Raw genomic sequence first — 17276 nt, 5'->3', positions numbered from 1 at the left:
GCTTTACAGCATGACTGGTCAGATAATATACATCCATTTAACCAAGCTTTTGTTCAGAGAGGAAGAGATAGAGCTTTTTGAATTTTAAGTAATAAAGTAATGAGGCTTTTGGTACATAATATATATAAGTGCAATAGGAAAAAAGTGAAAGATCAGAAATCAAGAATAGGAGAAAATTGAGTATGCAAAATGTATCTTACTACACTTACAATATGAACATGTATCTGAGAGAAATTTACAAGAACCAAATCTAATTTGTCAAGACAACGACAAATGCTTTATGATGCATTGTCAACTGGCAAGCTTAAAGGCATCAATGAAGAGACCATAAGTGAAACCCATCTTGAAATTGTTGAGAAGAGCAAGGGGGAATGTTACCTTTGGCCGGCTGTAATAAAACTTTGTTGTATACTCTGTCAGGAGAACACATACAACAGCAGCAATCACATCATTTACTCCTAAAGCTCCAAAGGACAGAGAGATTGTCTGTGCAACATAAAAGCCACCCAACAAAGAGATTCCCCCGAAAAGAGCCCTCCGAGAGGGACTTCGAAAATAGTTCCTTGAGAGCTCTGGCACGAGTCTGATAATTTCAACTAGTCTTTGAGGCCCTCCATTCTCTTGCACAGCTCGGACACGAAGAAGCCCGGGTGAGGATCTCAAGGTGAAAATTCCATGTTTCCCACGAGAAACTCTGGTTTGAGGACTCAAGCCCGTTGTCAGGATGCCTATCGAGATGAAATTCACAGAATGTGCCATTTAAAGTATCACTACCAAAAGGGCCAACCAGAATGCCTATCCTGGAAAAGTTGAAGGCCAGCTCATTAGATAAGAATATATTACTTGGCAAAGACATCAGAAAAATACCCAGGCAAGACATACACCAACAGAACATGTGTATTAGTTAATAGCAGGAATAATAAGAGACTACAATATGGTTATTTCACTTTGCCTGAATTTCCAAAATTTTCGAAAGCAAAAACAAAAATCTTTGCTTCATTATGCATAATTTCATATTAAGTTGACATGCTTCTTAATACACATGTAAACAGGTAACACAAAAATGAAAAGACTCCGGCTCTGCCATGGCCAATTCCATTCATATATAATCCTTCACCACCCCCACACATATTGCTCTAGACAGCCTACAAAATCACATTTCAATTACTCCCAATACATCAATTCAATTAGCAAGATATCTTGGTTCATTAGCACAATGAGGAACTTGGTAATGTCAACAGTCCCCATCAGATGTCCTTAATCAACAAGCTAATTTTTTTTAAAAAAAAAGAAAGAACTTAATTTGTGTATGTATGTTATACACTCCTTCCCTATCCGAAAAAGCACATCTAAACCACAACTTCACTATAGTCTTCTTGATTCATTTCGATATTGTTTTATTTGTAGAAAACTTTATATCATACCCTTATATCCCAACAACTGATGGTTTTCCAACTACAATATGTAAACCAATTAATTTCTGAAACAACTTTCCAAGAAATAAACACATCAAATACATCGTAGAGATGAATATTCCATATGAAAAATGTTGGGTTTTGAATTGCCAAATTCAGTGACAAAATACATTCATCTGCAATCCCGTCAGCAATGCATGCATACGAGGTGTTGTGTCAAGAGAAGACCTAGAATATGTGGTTAAGCTTAATCAATCATAATAAAAGACCTATATGATATGGTTAAGTTTAATCAAATCAGAATTCTTTAATTAGAGTTAAAATAGGATTTGATTAAATTTCGTATCCTGCACATGTATCAGTATTCGAACTATAACTTTCAGCTCAAGAATCGGATTGAAGCGAAACCAGCGGCATTGGAAAGCTAACATAAAATTATACAAATCTTTGTGAAATAAGATTTTCAAAATTCGAAAAGTTAGTCATGCCAAAATCGTCACGCAAGATAAGGAAGACAATTTGGATGAATCCTATTCCAACTAGAACTAGTTTTTCTTCCCATTTCAATTAGTACTAGGTTTTCTTGTAGTCTATATATAGAGAGCTGTTATGCACGAAATGGTAAGGAATTCCACATAAGAATTTCATGTGCTAAGAGAGCGTTTAAGATATTGAGCGTCAAGTTAGTCTCTCTTAGAGTTAAAGGTTGTCTTCATCACAGATCATAAACAACCGAAGCCTACCGGAGTTCCGATAAAGGAGATCACGTAGAAGGATTGTGTCAGATGTTCTGGAAAGGGCTACTGTGGTAGAAGTCAAGTGGGTCACTTGTCTTATACAAGAAAGTGTCAACTTCAAAGGTTTTGTAAGTGTGAACTTCTTGTAATCCTTATTCTTTTCCTGATTTAGTTGATTTCCTGGGTTTGGCTGCCCTGGAGAGGTTTTACATTTTAGAGAGTTCTTTAAATGGTTTCCTCTGCGTCACCAAAACATCTGTCTCTCCTTGATTTACTGTTTTACATATTTTGGTGAATGATTTTTTAATTCTGCGTATTATTTGCATACACCTATTCAACCCCCTTCTAGGTGTCGTTTGTAGTCGTATATAAATTTTTCAAAAAACAATGCAAAAAAATTGATTATACCACTTAATATACTAGCAAGGTCGCTTCTTGGCAAAATCAGAAACTTTTTAACACTATATTCACCTGAGTCAAGTCAATTAACAAAAATACTAAACTCTAAACCCAGAAAAAAATTGCAAATACAGAGCTAGTTCTAGAAATTCCAAATGCATATACCAATGAATGATCCAAACATTAATTTAATACAAAACCCATCTGCAATTTTATAAGAATTCCAAAGAAAATTGAATTTAGTCCAACCAAAATTTTGAGGAGAATAAAAAGAACAAATAGCAAACCTCGATTAAAGGAACAGGATAAGCTATGCTTTCAAACACAGAGGCTTCGCTAGCTCCATTTCTCTTCGTTCGTGTGAATGAGAGAGAGAGAGAGAGAGAGAGAGAGAGAGAGTTGCTGAAGTGCTCGAAAGAGGAGTGGTCCAGAGGACTAGAGGAGGAGGGTGGAAGCGCATGTGCGCTCACACTCAACGCATCGTTTTACTCTCGCAAAATGAAAAACGTATCGTTTTGTACGTATGACTCAACAGTTCCGGAAAACGACAGCGTTTGTGGCAAAGTCCCGTTAGATAACTTGTACGTGAGCAACTCCAGCAACGTTAGGTAAAATACCTTGAAAAAAAAAAAAAAAAAAGCACACTTGTTCAGTTGTTCAGCTTCGAACTCAAGCATTGACTTTCCCTTCCCAGGTTTCCCATATTTGAATAAAAAAAAAAAAAAAAACTCAAGCATTGATTGAACCAAACTGAGCCAGAAAAAAACCAGAAACAGTACCAAGACTAAATAGCAAGAGAGAGAGATCTAGCCATCTAGGAAGAGAACCGTCAACTAGGAAGAGAAAATACCGATCAACTCCTCTGTTTGCCCTCCACGCCAACCAGCAATTTTTCCCCTCCATTTCCGGCGAGATCGCCGGGCTCCAAGCCCAACCCCAGCGACAAGAGTGAGAGAGAGGAGAGGGAGAGAGAAAAGGAACCGTTGAGGGGGGGGGAGAGAAAATGAGGAGAGAGAAATAATAAAAAAAACCTTAAAGATTGCAAAATGTTGCTATTTCTACGAGGCTTAGCCGGTGAAAACTGTAGACACGCTATTAAGACCGATTAAGCTATAGTTCAATATTCGATCTGTCAAAGCATTAATGACTCATAGTGATCAATACTAATGGGTGAAGCTAAACACAATGGCACGCCAACAATTTTTTTTTTTTAATATTAAAATATTAAAAAAAAAAAAAATAGCCTGACGTGCTTAGAATTACGGCCCAATACTAATAGACTAAGAATCGAATCCTAATACATGGCCAACCTCATACAAATTCTCTTGAACTCAGTAAAATTGCAAAATTGAATGTAATTCTGATTTATTGTCCTGTAATAGCTTTTGGAGTTCATAAATATTAAAGAATTCATTTGACTGTTAATTCATTCTAATAATATATTCTCAACGGACGACTTAAAAAAAAAAAAAAAAAAAAAGAGAGAGTGAGAGAAATATTAGTATTATTTTCTTTGGTCAACCCTAAACTCTAGAAATATGGTGCTCACTGCTCACGATGGTTGATGACGTCCTTACAAGAACGATACTTTAATCATATTGGTTGATGGTTGATTAGGGTTAAATGCTTCATTACTATACTTTGTCGCTTCTGTCAGACTTATTAGATTTTATTTTATTTTTCAAAGAAATAAATATTTTGGAGCATTTAGCGTAGTTTAATACAATTTAATCCAAAGCTTAAGGATTACGCTATCTATTCGCCAACGGACAGCTAGAGTAATGCTACCGAGGCTGCACCAACCTTTCCGTAAGGCATCCGGAATTTGATGAGCTGGCATGGTAAACTCTCTGCCCTGCCACAATGCTCTCTCTCCTCCACTCCACACCTTCGCCCCCACCACCAACCCCCACCGGTGACGCCCACACATGCCACCATAACGAAATTGGGTTCTGTTTGGTTTTTTAATGTTTTGATTCGAGGTTTGTTCTTTACTCTTCTGTTGTATTATATTTGTTATGTATTATATCTAATAACTTGAATTCTAATAGTTTGTTTGAGATTGCGTTAAAAAATTTAAAAATGTTAAAAATTTAAAAAAATATTTTTTTAACTTTTTCATTTTAAAAATAACCAAAAACGCACTTTTGACAAAAGTTTAAAAATAAAATTTTAGTCAAAAATAGTATTTTTAATTAAAAAAATTTATTTTTCAAATACAATTACAAACCTTTTAGAAAAATTAGTGGGCGCGTTTTCTTTTTTCGGATTTTTAATTCTGTTTTTACTATAAATAAGACGAAAGGAATAAATAGCCCACAAATTTGTTGAAAAAAAAAAAACACGAGTCAAAATTTGAATTACACATACAACCAAATTAGAATTGGAATTTGGAAGTTTTCTAGCATGACTTATTCCACATCTACATAAGTTGGTCACGACCATATTCTTTTCACATATATATAGGAACAAAACAACGTGTTTTTTTTTTTTTTTTTTTGTAAACTTGGACCATTTTAATTAACCACATTAATCAAACAAACTATATGAGAAAATATTTTTTTTATATGAGAAAGTATGGTTAATTATTTTTTTGGTTTTTCGGTGGGCTAATTATTGACTTTGCTAATTCAATCAGCAGAAGGTTCGGGTTGGCCAAAAAAAGAAAATAATAAATGAAAAGGAGGTTCGGAAAAGAAAAGAAAAATGCAAAATTCTCAGTTTCCAAAAAGAGAATACAGCGAGTGAGTGTGGGGGGATATGTGATTAAACAAAATTAGAGTCGGTCTTCAAGTCCGAGAAAAGGCTTTTTCCCATTTCAAAAAAACAGAGGCCAAACAACAAGAACAAAGAGCTCGCAAAGGAGAGCCCCACCCACAGGAGGGTCTGTCTTGAGGAGGCAGCGGCTAACCACTGCTCCAACGGGCTTCTTCTTTCGTGGTCCTCCACCTCTCTTTCTCTCTCTCTCTCTCTCTCTCTCTCTGACAAGGTCCCTCTCTCTCTCTCTCTCTCTCTCTCTCTCTCTCTCTCTCTCTGTATGTGTATGTGTTTGTCTGGCAGTTTGTTTAGAATGCGGGTTTTGTTTTTTACTTGCCTGGATTGTTGAATGGGAAAAGTTGGATCTGGGTTGGTTGCTTTTCAGGTGAATTGTAATGGGTTTGTGTTGATTTTCGTTGTTCTTGTTGGTTTAGGGTTTTTTAGCTGATGGTTATGGGTGCTTTTGTCGTTTGGAGGTGATTTAGGTTCTTTTCGGGCGTTTGTGGGATTAAAAGGTTTAAATTGGACAATTGTGGGTACTGTACTGTTGACCAGAAGTGGAAAACTATACTTTTTTCGTTCCTTGTTGGTATGGTACAAATTTGGAAAATTTGCGATTTACTTAAAGATAAAAAAGAAAAGAAAATTTATGTTGGGAATTGTTGCATTCTATTCTGAGCTGGATTTGGAGCTTGACAAGTTCCTTTTTTTTTTTTTTTTAATGAATTTAATGATCCGACCAGTAATTTTGTAATTGGGTTTTCTCCATTATTATTATTTTTTTCTTTTGTAATTTAATCTAAAAAGAGTAGATAATTTGATCCGAGTTTCGTCGCATTTTTTCCTGCTTTGCAGATCCGGGTGATCCTGATCCAGTAGGGATTGAGAGGAAAGAGTTCAAGCTTTTGTTGTTTTTTAGGGTGGTTTCGTATTCTTCAAGGTAAGCCTCGCCTCGTCATCAACCTCAACAACTTTCTAGAGAAGCTCTTTAAGATTTTGACCTGAAATGTGGTCCTGTTGAATGGATTTTTAAGCAAAGGGGAAAGAAATGAAAATCAATCTTTTGACTTGAAATTTTGGTGAGATTTCTGGAGGAGTGTAATGTGAATAAGTAGACGAAACCGGGAAGCATAAGCTCAGATGCTGATTGGTATCTTTTGATTGTCTTTGGGGCAGGAAATTGCTATGGCTGTTGCCAAGAGCAACAGCAGCAGCGAACCACTCACACAGCCGTGCAATTGTTATAAAGTCGAGAGCTTGACTGAAACCATTTTGGATGCAAATCAAACGTCAAATTTAAAAGATCAGTACATTCTTGGAGAGCAGTTGGGTTGGGGTCAGTTTGGTGTTATCAGAGTGTGCTCTGATAAGTTGACCGGGGAGGTTTTAGCGTGCAAATCGATTGCTAAAGATAGATTGGTTACACCAGAAGATGTGAGGAGTGTGAAGCTTGAGATTGAAATAATGACCAAGTTATCTGGGCACCCGAATGTTGTAGATCTCAAGGCTGTGTACGAGGAGGAAAACTATGTTCATTTGGTGATGGAACTTTGTGCTGGAGGGGAGCTCTTTCACCAGTTAGAAAAGCATGGGCGATTCTCTGAGTCTGAGGCCCGGGTTCGTTTCAGGCATCTGATGCAAGTGATTTTGTATTGTCATGAGAATGGGGTTGTTCATAGAGATCTGAAGCCCGAGAATATCCTCTTGGCCACAAAAGCCACATCTTCTCCGATTAAATTGGCGGATTTTGGTCTTGCAACCTACATCAAGCCTGGTATTTTCATATTTCTTTGGTTTTCTTTGCAGATTATTGTTTCTTGTTTTGTATTAACTAGTCTTTCCTCAAGAAAATTTTGAGTTATTCAATATTTTAAGCATTTGGGTCCTTTAAGCAGGGCAGAGTTTGCATGGGCTGGTTGGGAGTCCATTTTATATAGCTCCGGAGGTACTCGCCGGGGGCTATAACCAGGCTGTCGATGTTTGGAGTTCAGGCGTTATTCTTTACATTCTTCTTAGTGCGATGCCGCCGTTTTGGGGAAAGACAAAGTCGCGCATATTTGATGCTGTTCGGGCTGCTGATCTGAGGTTCCCTTCTGATCCTTGGAATCGCATATCAGAATCTGTTAAGAATCTCATCCAGGGAATGCTTTGTATGGATCCTTCTCAAAGGCTTACTGCTGAGCAGGTCTTGGGTAAGTTGGATGCTCACCAAGTCATTGTGTGTTTACTGGTAGTGGCATAATGCTCATTTTTCTTTCTGTATATTTAAATTTAGGCACCCTGGTTAGGATTCTGGTGACATATTAGGAACGTAGATAACATGATAGCTATAGAGTTTCTTTAATAGTATCCTCAATCTCTTGAAAAGCTAGAATGTCTATTTGAAGCTTCTAGAAATGAGGTGGACAAACCGAGACATATGTATCATGAGCACATCCCAATATAGCTGTGTTACATATAGATGATTTTGCATTCAAGTAGGCTTCTTCTTGCCATATATTTTTGAAGTATGTTGATTCTCATAAAGGAAGTACATTATGTTTTGAAGGATGTCTTTTGAATTATTGATGAATGTTATTATTTCATGCTACGTTGTTAATGGTCTTTAGCTAAAATTAGAAAATTGCATGATATGGATGTGGCCTCGCTGTTATTTCTATAAGCTTTGATTGGTTTGAGGCAGGTTATTTCTGCATTAAATTTGTGTTACTAGGCCCAGGGATTTTTTTTTGACTTTTCTCCTGACTTGCTAACTAATTAGTGTCCTTTTCTCCTTTGTTTGAAGACTTTCTCCCCCGGCTGCTGGCTATAAGTATAATTTATGTTACTCTTCTTTTGTAGATCACCCCTGGATGAAGGACAATGGCCCTAAAGAGCCAAGTGGATGTGAAAACCATGGTTGTGGAGAATGGGGCATAGCTGGTGGCTCTTTTTCCACCCCGTTTATGTCGAGGAATCAGGACATCAGCTTTGGCACTGGATCACCTATTACATGTGATGTTGAATCACCTACATTCACATGTAGATCATCCTTTTCCTCTTTCCTGGCTGAACCAGAAACACCTTGTACTGCATCTGGCGGGTTTTCTTTCCGCAGCAGTGATGATTCCAACGCCATGGAATTCTCTTCCCCTGTTCCCACAATATCCAGTTTTGCATTCTTCAGCCCTGGTTCTGCGATTGAACAAGGGAGTTGTGCATTAGAGTTTTCAACAAGTATTCCCAGAGTAGATGCAATTCAAGGAGGTATGCGAGTTTGGCATCTTCCAACTCTCTACAACATCTCATAGAACTTGTATCTAAAATCCAATTTTTGCCCTATTATGCAGAGGCAAGCTTGGGGAAGCTGCTAATGCTGCCGGATTCTACTCTTTGCTTTGCGCATGAGGGAAAAGAAATGGAACGCAAGGAAGCTGAAGTTAAAAGGTCAGGAGGAACGTTTGGGTCTAGGATGTTTTGCATCCATAGCAAGAGGAACCATACAATTGGACTTGGTGAGCGTGAGCAACTTGATCTCATGGTGACTGAATCAGTCATCCGTTGGTCGTCATGCACGCATCTTCCCACGTCTCTTAGATCTTCTCTTGTATGCTAAAAGCATGGATGCTATCGTGTTGTATTTTATTGGCGCCGTTGTCGCTAAACCTGGTGCTTAGTGCCAGATTCGGTTTTGCTTCATGTAGTGGTGGCCTGAGTGGTTTCTATCTCTGATTTGATGAGTTAGTGTTAGTTTTTGGTTTTTTCAACTGGTAGTAGTTACTTTAACAACTTGTGGCTAATTGACTCTTGGCTTGTGTATAAAGTTGGTGTTTTTCAGTATTAAGTTTTCCAAGTTTCATATCATTATTTTGCTGGGATTAAATTCTTCTTTTTTCTTTCACATGTATGCAAGTAAGATGTATCCCTACAATAAGAGTGTTCATTTCTTTGCCCTTTCTTGTATTCCCTAAAACGTATAGCATTTCCTTGTTAGCATCTTGGCAACCAAACAAAACAAAGGAGCTATCCATTAGAGTGGAAGGGTCAAAGGCTTCCAAAAAGATGTCAAATTATTACCCGTGGTCTGAAGTGAGCTAGTCTAGATTGGGCAAAAAGACAGAATCACATGCCTATGTTGGGCTAACCCCATTTTAAGAGACACAGAAACAGCTTGGGTCATTTTGATGTTTGCCCTCAAATTAAATATGTTTATTTTGTCTCTGGCCCCCCAAAAAAGCAGGAAATTTTGTGGATGGAAAGAGCATGTGGATAGCACTTGCAATTGGATGAACATTATCCTTTGGAATGTTCTAGTAAATATGTAATGTCTCTAGAAGGAACTCAATGGATATTGGCCATCAGAATCTTTCTATCATTTGGCTTTGTAAAAATAACGTTATATACACGCTACCTCATCATTCATCAACAACTAGAAACAAAACATTATATATCAAAGTAGTGCTACGCGTCACACCTTGGATGAACAGTATGTACGAATTTACTATTTTAAAATTTCTTTTATCTTTTCTTTTAAAATCTATACATACTGTTCACTCACGCCGAGTGTGGCATAAATCACTACTCTATATATCAATATCGTGCTGGGGTCTTCACAGAATTCTAGAGGATCATTTTAATGTCAATTGTATGGAGCAGAGACAATTTTCAACATGAAATTAGTAAATTAGGGTTTGAAATTTGATACGTTTAATTAAATGAGGCAGGTTAAAATTAATCTATATATACTTTTATATCTATATCTTGACACAACTCTAACCTAACACACAAATATGAATTGCCACCACCGTTACCTAAAAACATGTCTCCCTACATGCTACCAATCAAGAAAGTGCTGTTCAGAACTTAGAAAACATATATAGTTGTTTAGGGACCTCTACTTCATTATTCTTGTTACAATTGTCACTGTCGGGAATCGGTGGCACGCAAAATATAATGCACCAGTGAGTAAGCATAGCAAGATTTTCCAAAATAAGAAGGATGAGGTCGTGACTCTAGCAAAAGCCAGCCTCCCATTTTGGTGTGTATTTATCTAATTTCACTAAAAAAAAAAGGGAAGGGGGGGGTGGGTCGCTTTATGCTTTGGTTATTCCACGTGGACTTCCTTATCAGAAAGAACTCCACAATCCATTTCCTCTCTTCTTTGAACTCAGACAAAACTAGGCACCAAATAATGTTCTGTAAACTAAACTCCTCAAACCCTCCATTTCTGTGCAAATTTCAGACAAAAAGTCCAAAGCTTGGACAAAAAATTGTCACCTGCTCTTCCAACGGTCAAAAGCATCAACAACTTACAAGTGCAGCCACTGAAACCCAAGTCCTGAAAGCTGATGCTTACAGTGTTAAGTTCAGGACTCTGGGAGCTTGCAAGCTTGGGATTTCAAGATATCCAGATTTTGAATACGACGCCGGAGGTGGAAGAGGAAGTGGGTCTGGTACAAAGGTCACGGATGGAGAGTTGGATGATGAAATTTCAGTTTCATTTGACATTAAAACACTCTATATACCTCCATTGTCGAGTGCAACAACCAGGTTCTTGGGGTTGCCATTGCCACCATTTCTGCAGATTGAGATCGCCCCAGAACTCTTTCAAGGGAGCATTGATAGAGAATCTGGAAAGGTAAATTATATATGCCAACTCTCACTAATTTTTTCACCATTCAAATGAGCAGGGGTAGTGTATGTGCGGCTGCATGCCTATGCATGTTTTGATTGGAAATTATGCTTTTATGTTGGAAGCAAGTTCGTTGTCATAAGGTAGCTTCCCTTGAATTTGATTCCACGACCACACCAACTTAATATTGCAGCTGTGTTTTTTTTTTTTTTTTTTTTTTGATGAATAAAATTTTCATTCCAACACGAACAAAACACCCAAACACACTGACAAGAAAGCTGGAATTCAGTTCTTTACATCAAACAACGAGAAACCAAACTCAAATCGAACGATTACAAATAGTCTCCTACACAAAAAAAAAAAAAAAAAATCACTAGCTAAAAAAAAATACTTCCACCCATCAAAGAAAAAAGAGTTTCGTCACCCATTTTGAACCAAGATACTCAAAAGAATGCTCAAATTCTCACAAATCTTAACATTTTCAACGGTATGCTTGAGTATTGCAGCTATTTTTTCATGCAGATTGATCTAGAATTCATGGCCAAGTTCTGGTTTTCTGTTGGGACTATCTATAGAGCTCCTCCACTGCTGGTGAAGACAGTTTTGACATCTGAGGAGTCAAAAGGAACGATAAGAAGTGGAAGAGGAAAGAGATTAGATAAAGATGGGAAGTGCAGATTAGTTGGGGTGGCAACTGTTGATCCTATTGATGATTTCCTAATGAACACCTTCCTTGGCCTCCCTACTGAATGCCTTGCTAATCTGAATGCTGTAATCTCCCTTTCCAATTCTTCGTAAGATTTCAAAACCACAACTTTTACCACTGTCAAATCTGTTTTCATGGGTGGCCAAAATCACTCATGTGAATAAGAAATGAAGCATTGATGGTATACACTTCCCAAAGAGCAAACTATTTGTTCTTATTCCTCTTTTGAGTTCATTATTTTTTTTCATTGCTGTACTTAATATTGATATTGTCTGTGGAACTATTTTTTTCACTGTTGCAATTAAGAAGTCAATGGGGAATTTCTTTCTTATCCATTACAGTTTGAAGATGGTTGAGATTGAGATTGCAGAATGGAAGGCGCTTAAGTAAAATTCTATTGTTTTATCAACTCCTAATACTTGTTTATCATATACTGTTGCTTGTAAGAAATTTTGGGTGCAATTTCCTTTATATAGACCCAAACTAAAACAGGAAGAGAATTTAAAGAGAAGAACTATGAAGAGCAAAAAGGTTGGTTGAACCACCCCTTCCTCGTCGAGGAGTGGTTCCGCCACCCCTTTAATTTTTTTCAAGTTTTTATTTTTTAATAATGTTTAGGAGAATTTTGGAAAGTTACAAGTCCGAAAAATTTACATGTAGCGCACGCACAACATTTTTCATCTATCTTATAACTTGTACTGAGGTAATAGTTAGACAGGTTAAATGTCGCATTTTAAAGTTTAACAGTCTAAGTGTCAAAGGAATTGTCGTTTGGAGGCGCTAAGGGCATCCCCTTCCCCCTTCTAGTTTCCCCTTCCCCCTTCTAGTTTTTTGGACAAATCCGCCAAGGTTTCGAGGCTCGCCAAGGTCTTGGGTGATTGGATCCTCTCCTATCCAAACGCTATCTCAAGTTCTCTACTCTTTATCAAGAGTAATTTTGTCTTTAGGCAATAGTAACATTAAATGCAATAGGTTAAAAAGAAATTGTCTCTAAACAGTGAGAAAATGTAACAAATAACGTCATTGAGTTGATACAATTGAAAATTGCAATAGTATTTTCTGATCATATAACAAGCCGCATATAGCTTTACGAAATAATTTTTTCAATCTACAGGGATTAAGGCTTAATTGAGTTTATTTGTATTTAATTATTATTCAACAATAAAATCTTGCGACTAAATAGATTTGATGTTACATTCTATCAGTAACTTTACAAAGGCTTTGCTGTTCTTGTGGAGTCACCAGCTTAACAATTATCCGCTGGCAACTTCCAGGCATCATCTTCTTTAGTAATGAATTTGAAATTGAAGTAAATGTGGGTGAAGAACTACTGTTCAATTCAGCACCCACTTGGTTTCATTTAGAACTGAATATTCTAGCAATTTCTGTGTCACTCAAATGCCAGCCTTTGAATGCCGACCAATGAAGCATATTGACCCTTCCTAGCCAATAATTCGAAGTGGGTTCCGAGTTCCGCAATCGTCCCATCGGAGCAAACCGCAATTTGATGGGCATTCTGAACAGTGCTTAATCGGTGAGCAATCACCAACGTTGTCCTGCCCTTCATCAGATGCTTCAGAGCATCCTGGACCAACCGCTCACTGACTGCATCCAAGGCACTGGTAGCCTGCAGCAAAGGACATCATAAATATTTCTGTAGTCTTTCATGCCACAATGAGGGGAGCTTTCACACAAGCATGTACAGCTGGGCTTTATGAAAAATCTAGTCTCATTTGTTATGGTGATTCAAACTTGGAGAACACATACAGATGCAGAGAGAAGCAATCAGAAAGTTTACCTCATCAAGTATCAGGATTGGGGCATTCTTAAGCAGAGCTCTAGCAATAGCAACTCTCTGCAAATCAGAAACAGGAAGAATCAATAGCAATTCTCTCTCTCTCTCTCTCTCTCTCTCTATAACCATACCTGCCTCTGGCCACCGCTCAGTAAGCCTCCACGCTCACCAACAAGTGTGTCATAACCCTTTCGAGCAAAATAAAGATTCAGAAACAACACAAACTACCAGTAGAATATTTGCATATTGACGAGACAAGAAACCTGCGGCAGTGAAATTATGAATTCATGGGCATTTGCTGCCTTTGCTGCCTTTATCACGTCATCCTTGGATACAGTATCATCTGGAAGCCCATATGCAATATTTTCTCCAACAGACACCGAAAAAAGAACAGGTTCCTGCATCATCCTTTGTATAAGCTTTGGAGAAAGGCAACAATAAAATGTGAAATATTTACTTTTCTTAGCATTGCTCAGCATGCGCGCAACTTGGTTGCGGGTGGGTTGATTCGACCTCGAAGCACAAACAAAACCAAGCATCTACACTCTACAGCATAAACCCAAGACTCAAATTCAACGAGCACAATTCAAATGGACAGTGTAAAGACAACATGACCAAAGTTTATTATATTCCTTGATCCCAACCCAACCTATCCCAATTTTCACATTTCACCCTCAAGCTTGTTAGGAAATAGAAAATGGTTCATTTACATAGATACTTCTAGATAATAAAGATTAATCTGACTACTCAAATACAGAGTATAGTACAACAGGTAGCTTTTAGGATACAATATTGTCAAACCCAAAACCTGCCCAGATAAGCTGAATAGCTACAATCTGGTTTAGACCTAGACCAAGTTATATCCCACAGTAATTGTGGTCAAGCTATATTTCAAATTTACTAGAAAACAGAAGCATGCCTATGCTGTAAAGAAATGAGCATGGCTCATACGTATAGCTCATAGCAGATGTGTGGAGATCCAAGAAGAGACCTGATTCACGATGGAGACAACCCGTGCCCATTCACTCTTGTCAAATGTTCGAACATCTTCCCCAGCTACTGTTATACGACCTCTGGTTGGCTGCAAAAGGAACACATCAATTGATGCACACGATTCTTCATCATCCATGACAAGATTATGAAATTTCCGTCTAAAAATAGAAAGTTGAATAAAAAGAAAAAGAAAAAACCTCATAGAAGCGGGCCAAAAGCTGTACTATTGTACTTTTGCCCGCACCACTTGGGCCCACTAGAGCTGTTATGGTTCCACATTTTAGAGTTAAATTCAGACCAATTAGGATTTCCACATCAGGTCTCAAAGGATAAGAGAAGTGCACATCTGGAGATTAAAATTAGGGCATTAGTTTACACAATGGAACAAAAAGTACATAAATTTTTTGTATGAAAACAAGATTTAGAACAGTCCCATAATAAAGCCAACTAACAAAGGATTTATGGCAAAACTTGTTCTCAACAAAAAGACGGAAAAAAGAGGGATCTTTAAGGAGAGGCTTGAGATTGACATAGCCCTTGTTCTCACAAGGGTCAATTTTCTGTAGGCACACTACCTATTAGAATCATAGTGATAAACTTTATAACAACCAGAAGCTTGGTATAGCATTTCATAAAACAGACTAGCACTTGTTAAAAGGATAATACTTAGACATGGGCGTATGGAATGTGATAACGTAATAAAAATCAGAAAACAGAAGATAAGGCAAAATAAGGCAGTTATGCACCTCAACATAATGAATAAAACTGCACAATGGATACCTTCAAGATGAACATCGCCAGACCTAGCTAAGCTATACAAATTGCTAGCTGATTTCAGGGCTGACATATAATGCATATTCCTAGATATAATTTTCTCATCATGACCATTGAGGAAGAACAATTTATAATTTTCATCATGAACTTCTTTTTGCTGCATTTCCCTTTCTAAACCAAATGCAAGGGCTTCATCAATTTGAGCCTCAGCTAAAACAGAGTTAATTCTCTCAACAGCAGCAAAAGTTCCACGAAGATCTCCAAATGTGTTCACCAGCCCTTGAACCTGAAAGATGTATCACATCAGGCAGGACAGAGGATGGGAATAGCATGAGTATCTAAGCAGCATCAAAGAACTCACCGCAAATGTTAGTGTGAAAGTATATCCAATGAAAGAAGCCACAGTTCCAACAGAGAGTTCACCCTGTAAGCAGAAAATGAGAAGGATTAGAAAAGAAACAATTGGCTCTGGTACTGGTAATCACAGGTTGATTGAAAAATGAAAAAGATGCAAGCTCGAAGATGGAGTAAAAGTCAGAGGTAGAGATTTTCGCCACCCCAAAAAAGGTTTGTAGATTGTTCATGAGTATAAAACAATTTTTCAAAAAATTGGAAAGGAGTATGAATAAAAATTTTCAATGACAAAGACTAAAGGCTAAGTTGTGCGGTAGACAACAGTGCCCCTATAGCCGCCAAACGTACCTTAAAAACATGATGGTTTGATCATCTAAATGACCAGTCAATGAGCAATACTGCTTTAGCAATGTAGTCGTACTCAAAACAGTTCAGAACACAAAATTGTTATATGCTATACAAGATTGCTTGAAATTGCTTCATTTAGTGAGAACAAACATCAAAATAGCTAGGAACAGGAAAACTACCATGAAGGGAAGCCACAAGACAAAAGGACCATGAGAGCTTCTCAAATAGATAAATCATAATTCTCTAGCCTTTTAGAAATAGGAAAATTACTGTATTTGATGATTTGATCCGTATGATTTAGCCCTTTTTCAAATCGCACCTCAAGTTTCTAATTTTATCTTTTGACTCCTTGTGTTTTTTGCCCTTATCAAATAGATCCTTTCATCAAATTCTGTATAGATTCTGTCCATTTTTTTACTAAGTCCTAAAATTACAGTAATACCCATTGCCAAAAGAATGTAAAAAACAAAAACAAAATGGAATAGGAAAAAAAAAAAAGAGAATGGTTGTGAACCACCCCCTCGACAGAGTGGGGAGGGGGTGGGTGAGCCAACCCTTTGGGATGGTGGTTGCAGACGCCACAATGACTCCCCACCCCCCCAACAAAGGAGGGAGGCCATGAGCCACCCACTAGGGTGTTTGATTTAATTGAAGAAATAGGCTTGTTAGGTGCTCAACCCATTGATGTTCCTATGAATAAACTTTTGAAGGACAAGAACAAGTTAATTAGAGATGCTAACAAATATCATGGACTTGTTGGGAAACTCAATTACCTTTCCATCACTATTTCTGTATGCAGTCAATGTAGTAACTAGTGAGCCCAAGTTCTTGGAAGCTCCTAGGGTCCCACATTAGGATGTTTTTTTTTTGATAAATATGTTGTCACTCATATTATTCACTATCTTAAGTGAGCCCTTGTCTCATACAATTATATGGGAAAAATGGACATCTTAGGCCTCATTTGGTTCGCGGAATATTTAGTCCATTGGAAAATAATTAGCTATTACTGGGAATAAAAGAGTGTAGAATAGATTAGCTATTCCTATCCCTTTGTTTGGTTGTAACGCTGGAATAGACTGGCTAATCCTATTCCTTCGTTTGGTACAATGCAATATGTTGGTGAATAGAATCATATCGTGATCAAATTTCCTAAAATACCCTTATAATACAAATACAATTTATATTATTAAGGACTTTCATTCTTTCTTCTTCTTTTTTTAAACATAAACACCTTTACTATAATTTATTTTTCTTTTTTGTTTTTAATTCTGTTAGGTATGTGGCCTTTTTTTTTTCTTTTTTTTTTGCAATTATGCTACAAAATTATTTATATAAAAAAAAATATAGTTGGAGAAAACAGAATCAAACTCAATCTTGAAATCAAAAA

The 17276-nt window shown here is 37.3% G+C and overlaps 4 protein-coding genes across 7 annotated transcripts in view; 2 read left to right on the top strand and 2 right to left on the bottom strand.

Annotated features, from left to right (window-relative positions):
* Positions 1-142: 142 nt before the first annotated feature.
* Positions 143-3557, bottom strand: LOC132182511 (uncharacterized protein ycf20). Of its 2 annotated transcripts, XM_059595777.1 has the most exons (3): positions 3402-3555; positions 2839-3168; positions 143-800 (listed from the first exon to the last, which is right to left on the bottom strand). In XM_059595777.1, the coding sequence occupies exon 3, from the start codon at positions 757-759 to the stop codon at positions 292-294; it is 468 nt and encodes a 155-aa protein (XP_059451760.1). In that variant the 5' UTR covers positions 760-800; positions 2839-3168; positions 3402-3555; the 3' UTR covers positions 143-291. The 2 variants fall into 2 exon arrangements, with proteins under 2 accessions (XP_059451760.1, XP_059451761.1); XM_059595778.1 differs by lacking the exon at positions 2839-3168 and having other exon boundaries at positions 3402-3557.
* Positions 3558-5362: 1805 nt separating this feature from the next.
* On the top strand, positions 5363-9127 carry LOC132181320 (calcium-dependent protein kinase 26). Of its 3 annotated transcripts, XM_059594487.1 has the most exons (6): positions 5363-5540; positions 6164-6248; positions 6485-7082; positions 7201-7500; positions 8150-8554; positions 8638-9127. In XM_059594487.1, exons 3-6 carry the CDS (start codon positions 6494-6496, stop codon positions 8901-8903), a joined length of 1560 nt encoding a protein of 519 aa, XP_059450470.1. In that variant the 5' UTR covers positions 5363-5540; positions 6164-6248; positions 6485-6493; the 3' UTR covers positions 8904-9127. The 3 variants fall into 3 exon arrangements, with proteins under 3 accessions (XP_059450470.1, XP_059450473.1, XP_059450471.1); XM_059594490.1 differs by having other exon boundaries at positions 5364-5540; positions 6164-7082; positions 7204-7500; XM_059594488.1 differs by lacking the exon at positions 5363-5540 and adding an exon at positions 5600-5693 and having other exon boundaries at positions 6164-7082.
* Positions 9128-10376: 1249 nt separating this feature from the next.
* Positions 10377-11956, top strand: LOC132182472 (uncharacterized). Its single transcript, XM_059595728.1, has 2 exons — positions 10377-10925; positions 11442-11956. The coding sequence occupies exons 1-2, from the start codon at positions 10383-10385 to the stop codon at positions 11715-11717; spliced, it is 819 nt and encodes a 272-aa protein (XP_059451711.1). The 5' UTR covers positions 10377-10382; the 3' UTR covers positions 11718-11956.
* A 786-nt stretch (positions 11957-12742) lies between these two features.
* LOC132180942 (ABC transporter B family member 28) overlaps positions 12743-17276 on the bottom strand; it is a 17549-nt gene continuing 13015 nt past the window's right edge. Inside the window, exons 9-16 of the mRNA XM_059593953.1 lie at positions 15549-15611; positions 15194-15473; positions 14611-14759; positions 14412-14501; positions 13684-13818; positions 13552-13608; positions 13424-13480; positions 12743-13252 (exon numbers count right to left, since the gene is read on the bottom strand). Of these exons, the coding sequence (XP_059449936.1) occupies positions 13016-13252; positions 13424-13480; positions 13552-13608; positions 13684-13818; positions 14412-14501; positions 14611-14759; positions 15194-15473; positions 15549-15611 (1068 nt within the window). The 3' untranslated portion in view covers positions 12743-13015. The remainder of the gene's footprint in view (positions 13253-13423; positions 13481-13551; positions 13609-13683; positions 13819-14411; positions 14502-14610; positions 14760-15193; positions 15474-15548; positions 15612-17276) is intronic.

This window comes from Corylus avellana, chromosome ca5, assembly GCF_901000735.1.
Source record: "Corylus avellana chromosome ca5, CavTom2PMs-1.0".
NCBI classification, from domain to species: domain Eukaryota; kingdom Viridiplantae; phylum Streptophyta; class Magnoliopsida; order Fagales; family Betulaceae; genus Corylus; species Corylus avellana.
This window is presented reverse-complemented; position numbering and strand designations above follow the sequence as displayed.

Coding starts and splice junctions, on each gene's coding strand:
- LOC132182511 (XM_059595778.1), bottom strand. CDS start 759: ATGGCACATTCTGTGAATTTCATCTCGATAGGCATCCTGACAACGGGC.
- LOC132181320 (XM_059594487.1), top strand. CDS start 6,494: ATGGCTGTTGCCAAGAGCAACAGCAGCAGCGAACCACTCACACAGCCG. Junction 7,501..8,149: donor TACTGCTGAGCAGGTCTTGG/GTAAGTTGGATG, acceptor CTTCTTTTGTAG/ATCACCCCTGGATGAAGGAC. Junction 8,555..8,637: donor AGTAGATGCAATTCAAGGAG/GTATGCGAGTTT, acceptor CCTATTATGCAG/AGGCAAGCTTGGGGAAGCTG.
- LOC132182472 (XM_059595728.1), top strand. CDS start 10,383: ATGCTTTGGTTATTCCACGTGGACTTCCTTATCAGAAAGAACTCCACA. Junction 10,926..11,441: donor TTGATAGAGAATCTGGAAAG/GTAAATTATATA, acceptor TTTTTCATGCAG/ATTGATCTAGAATTCATGGC.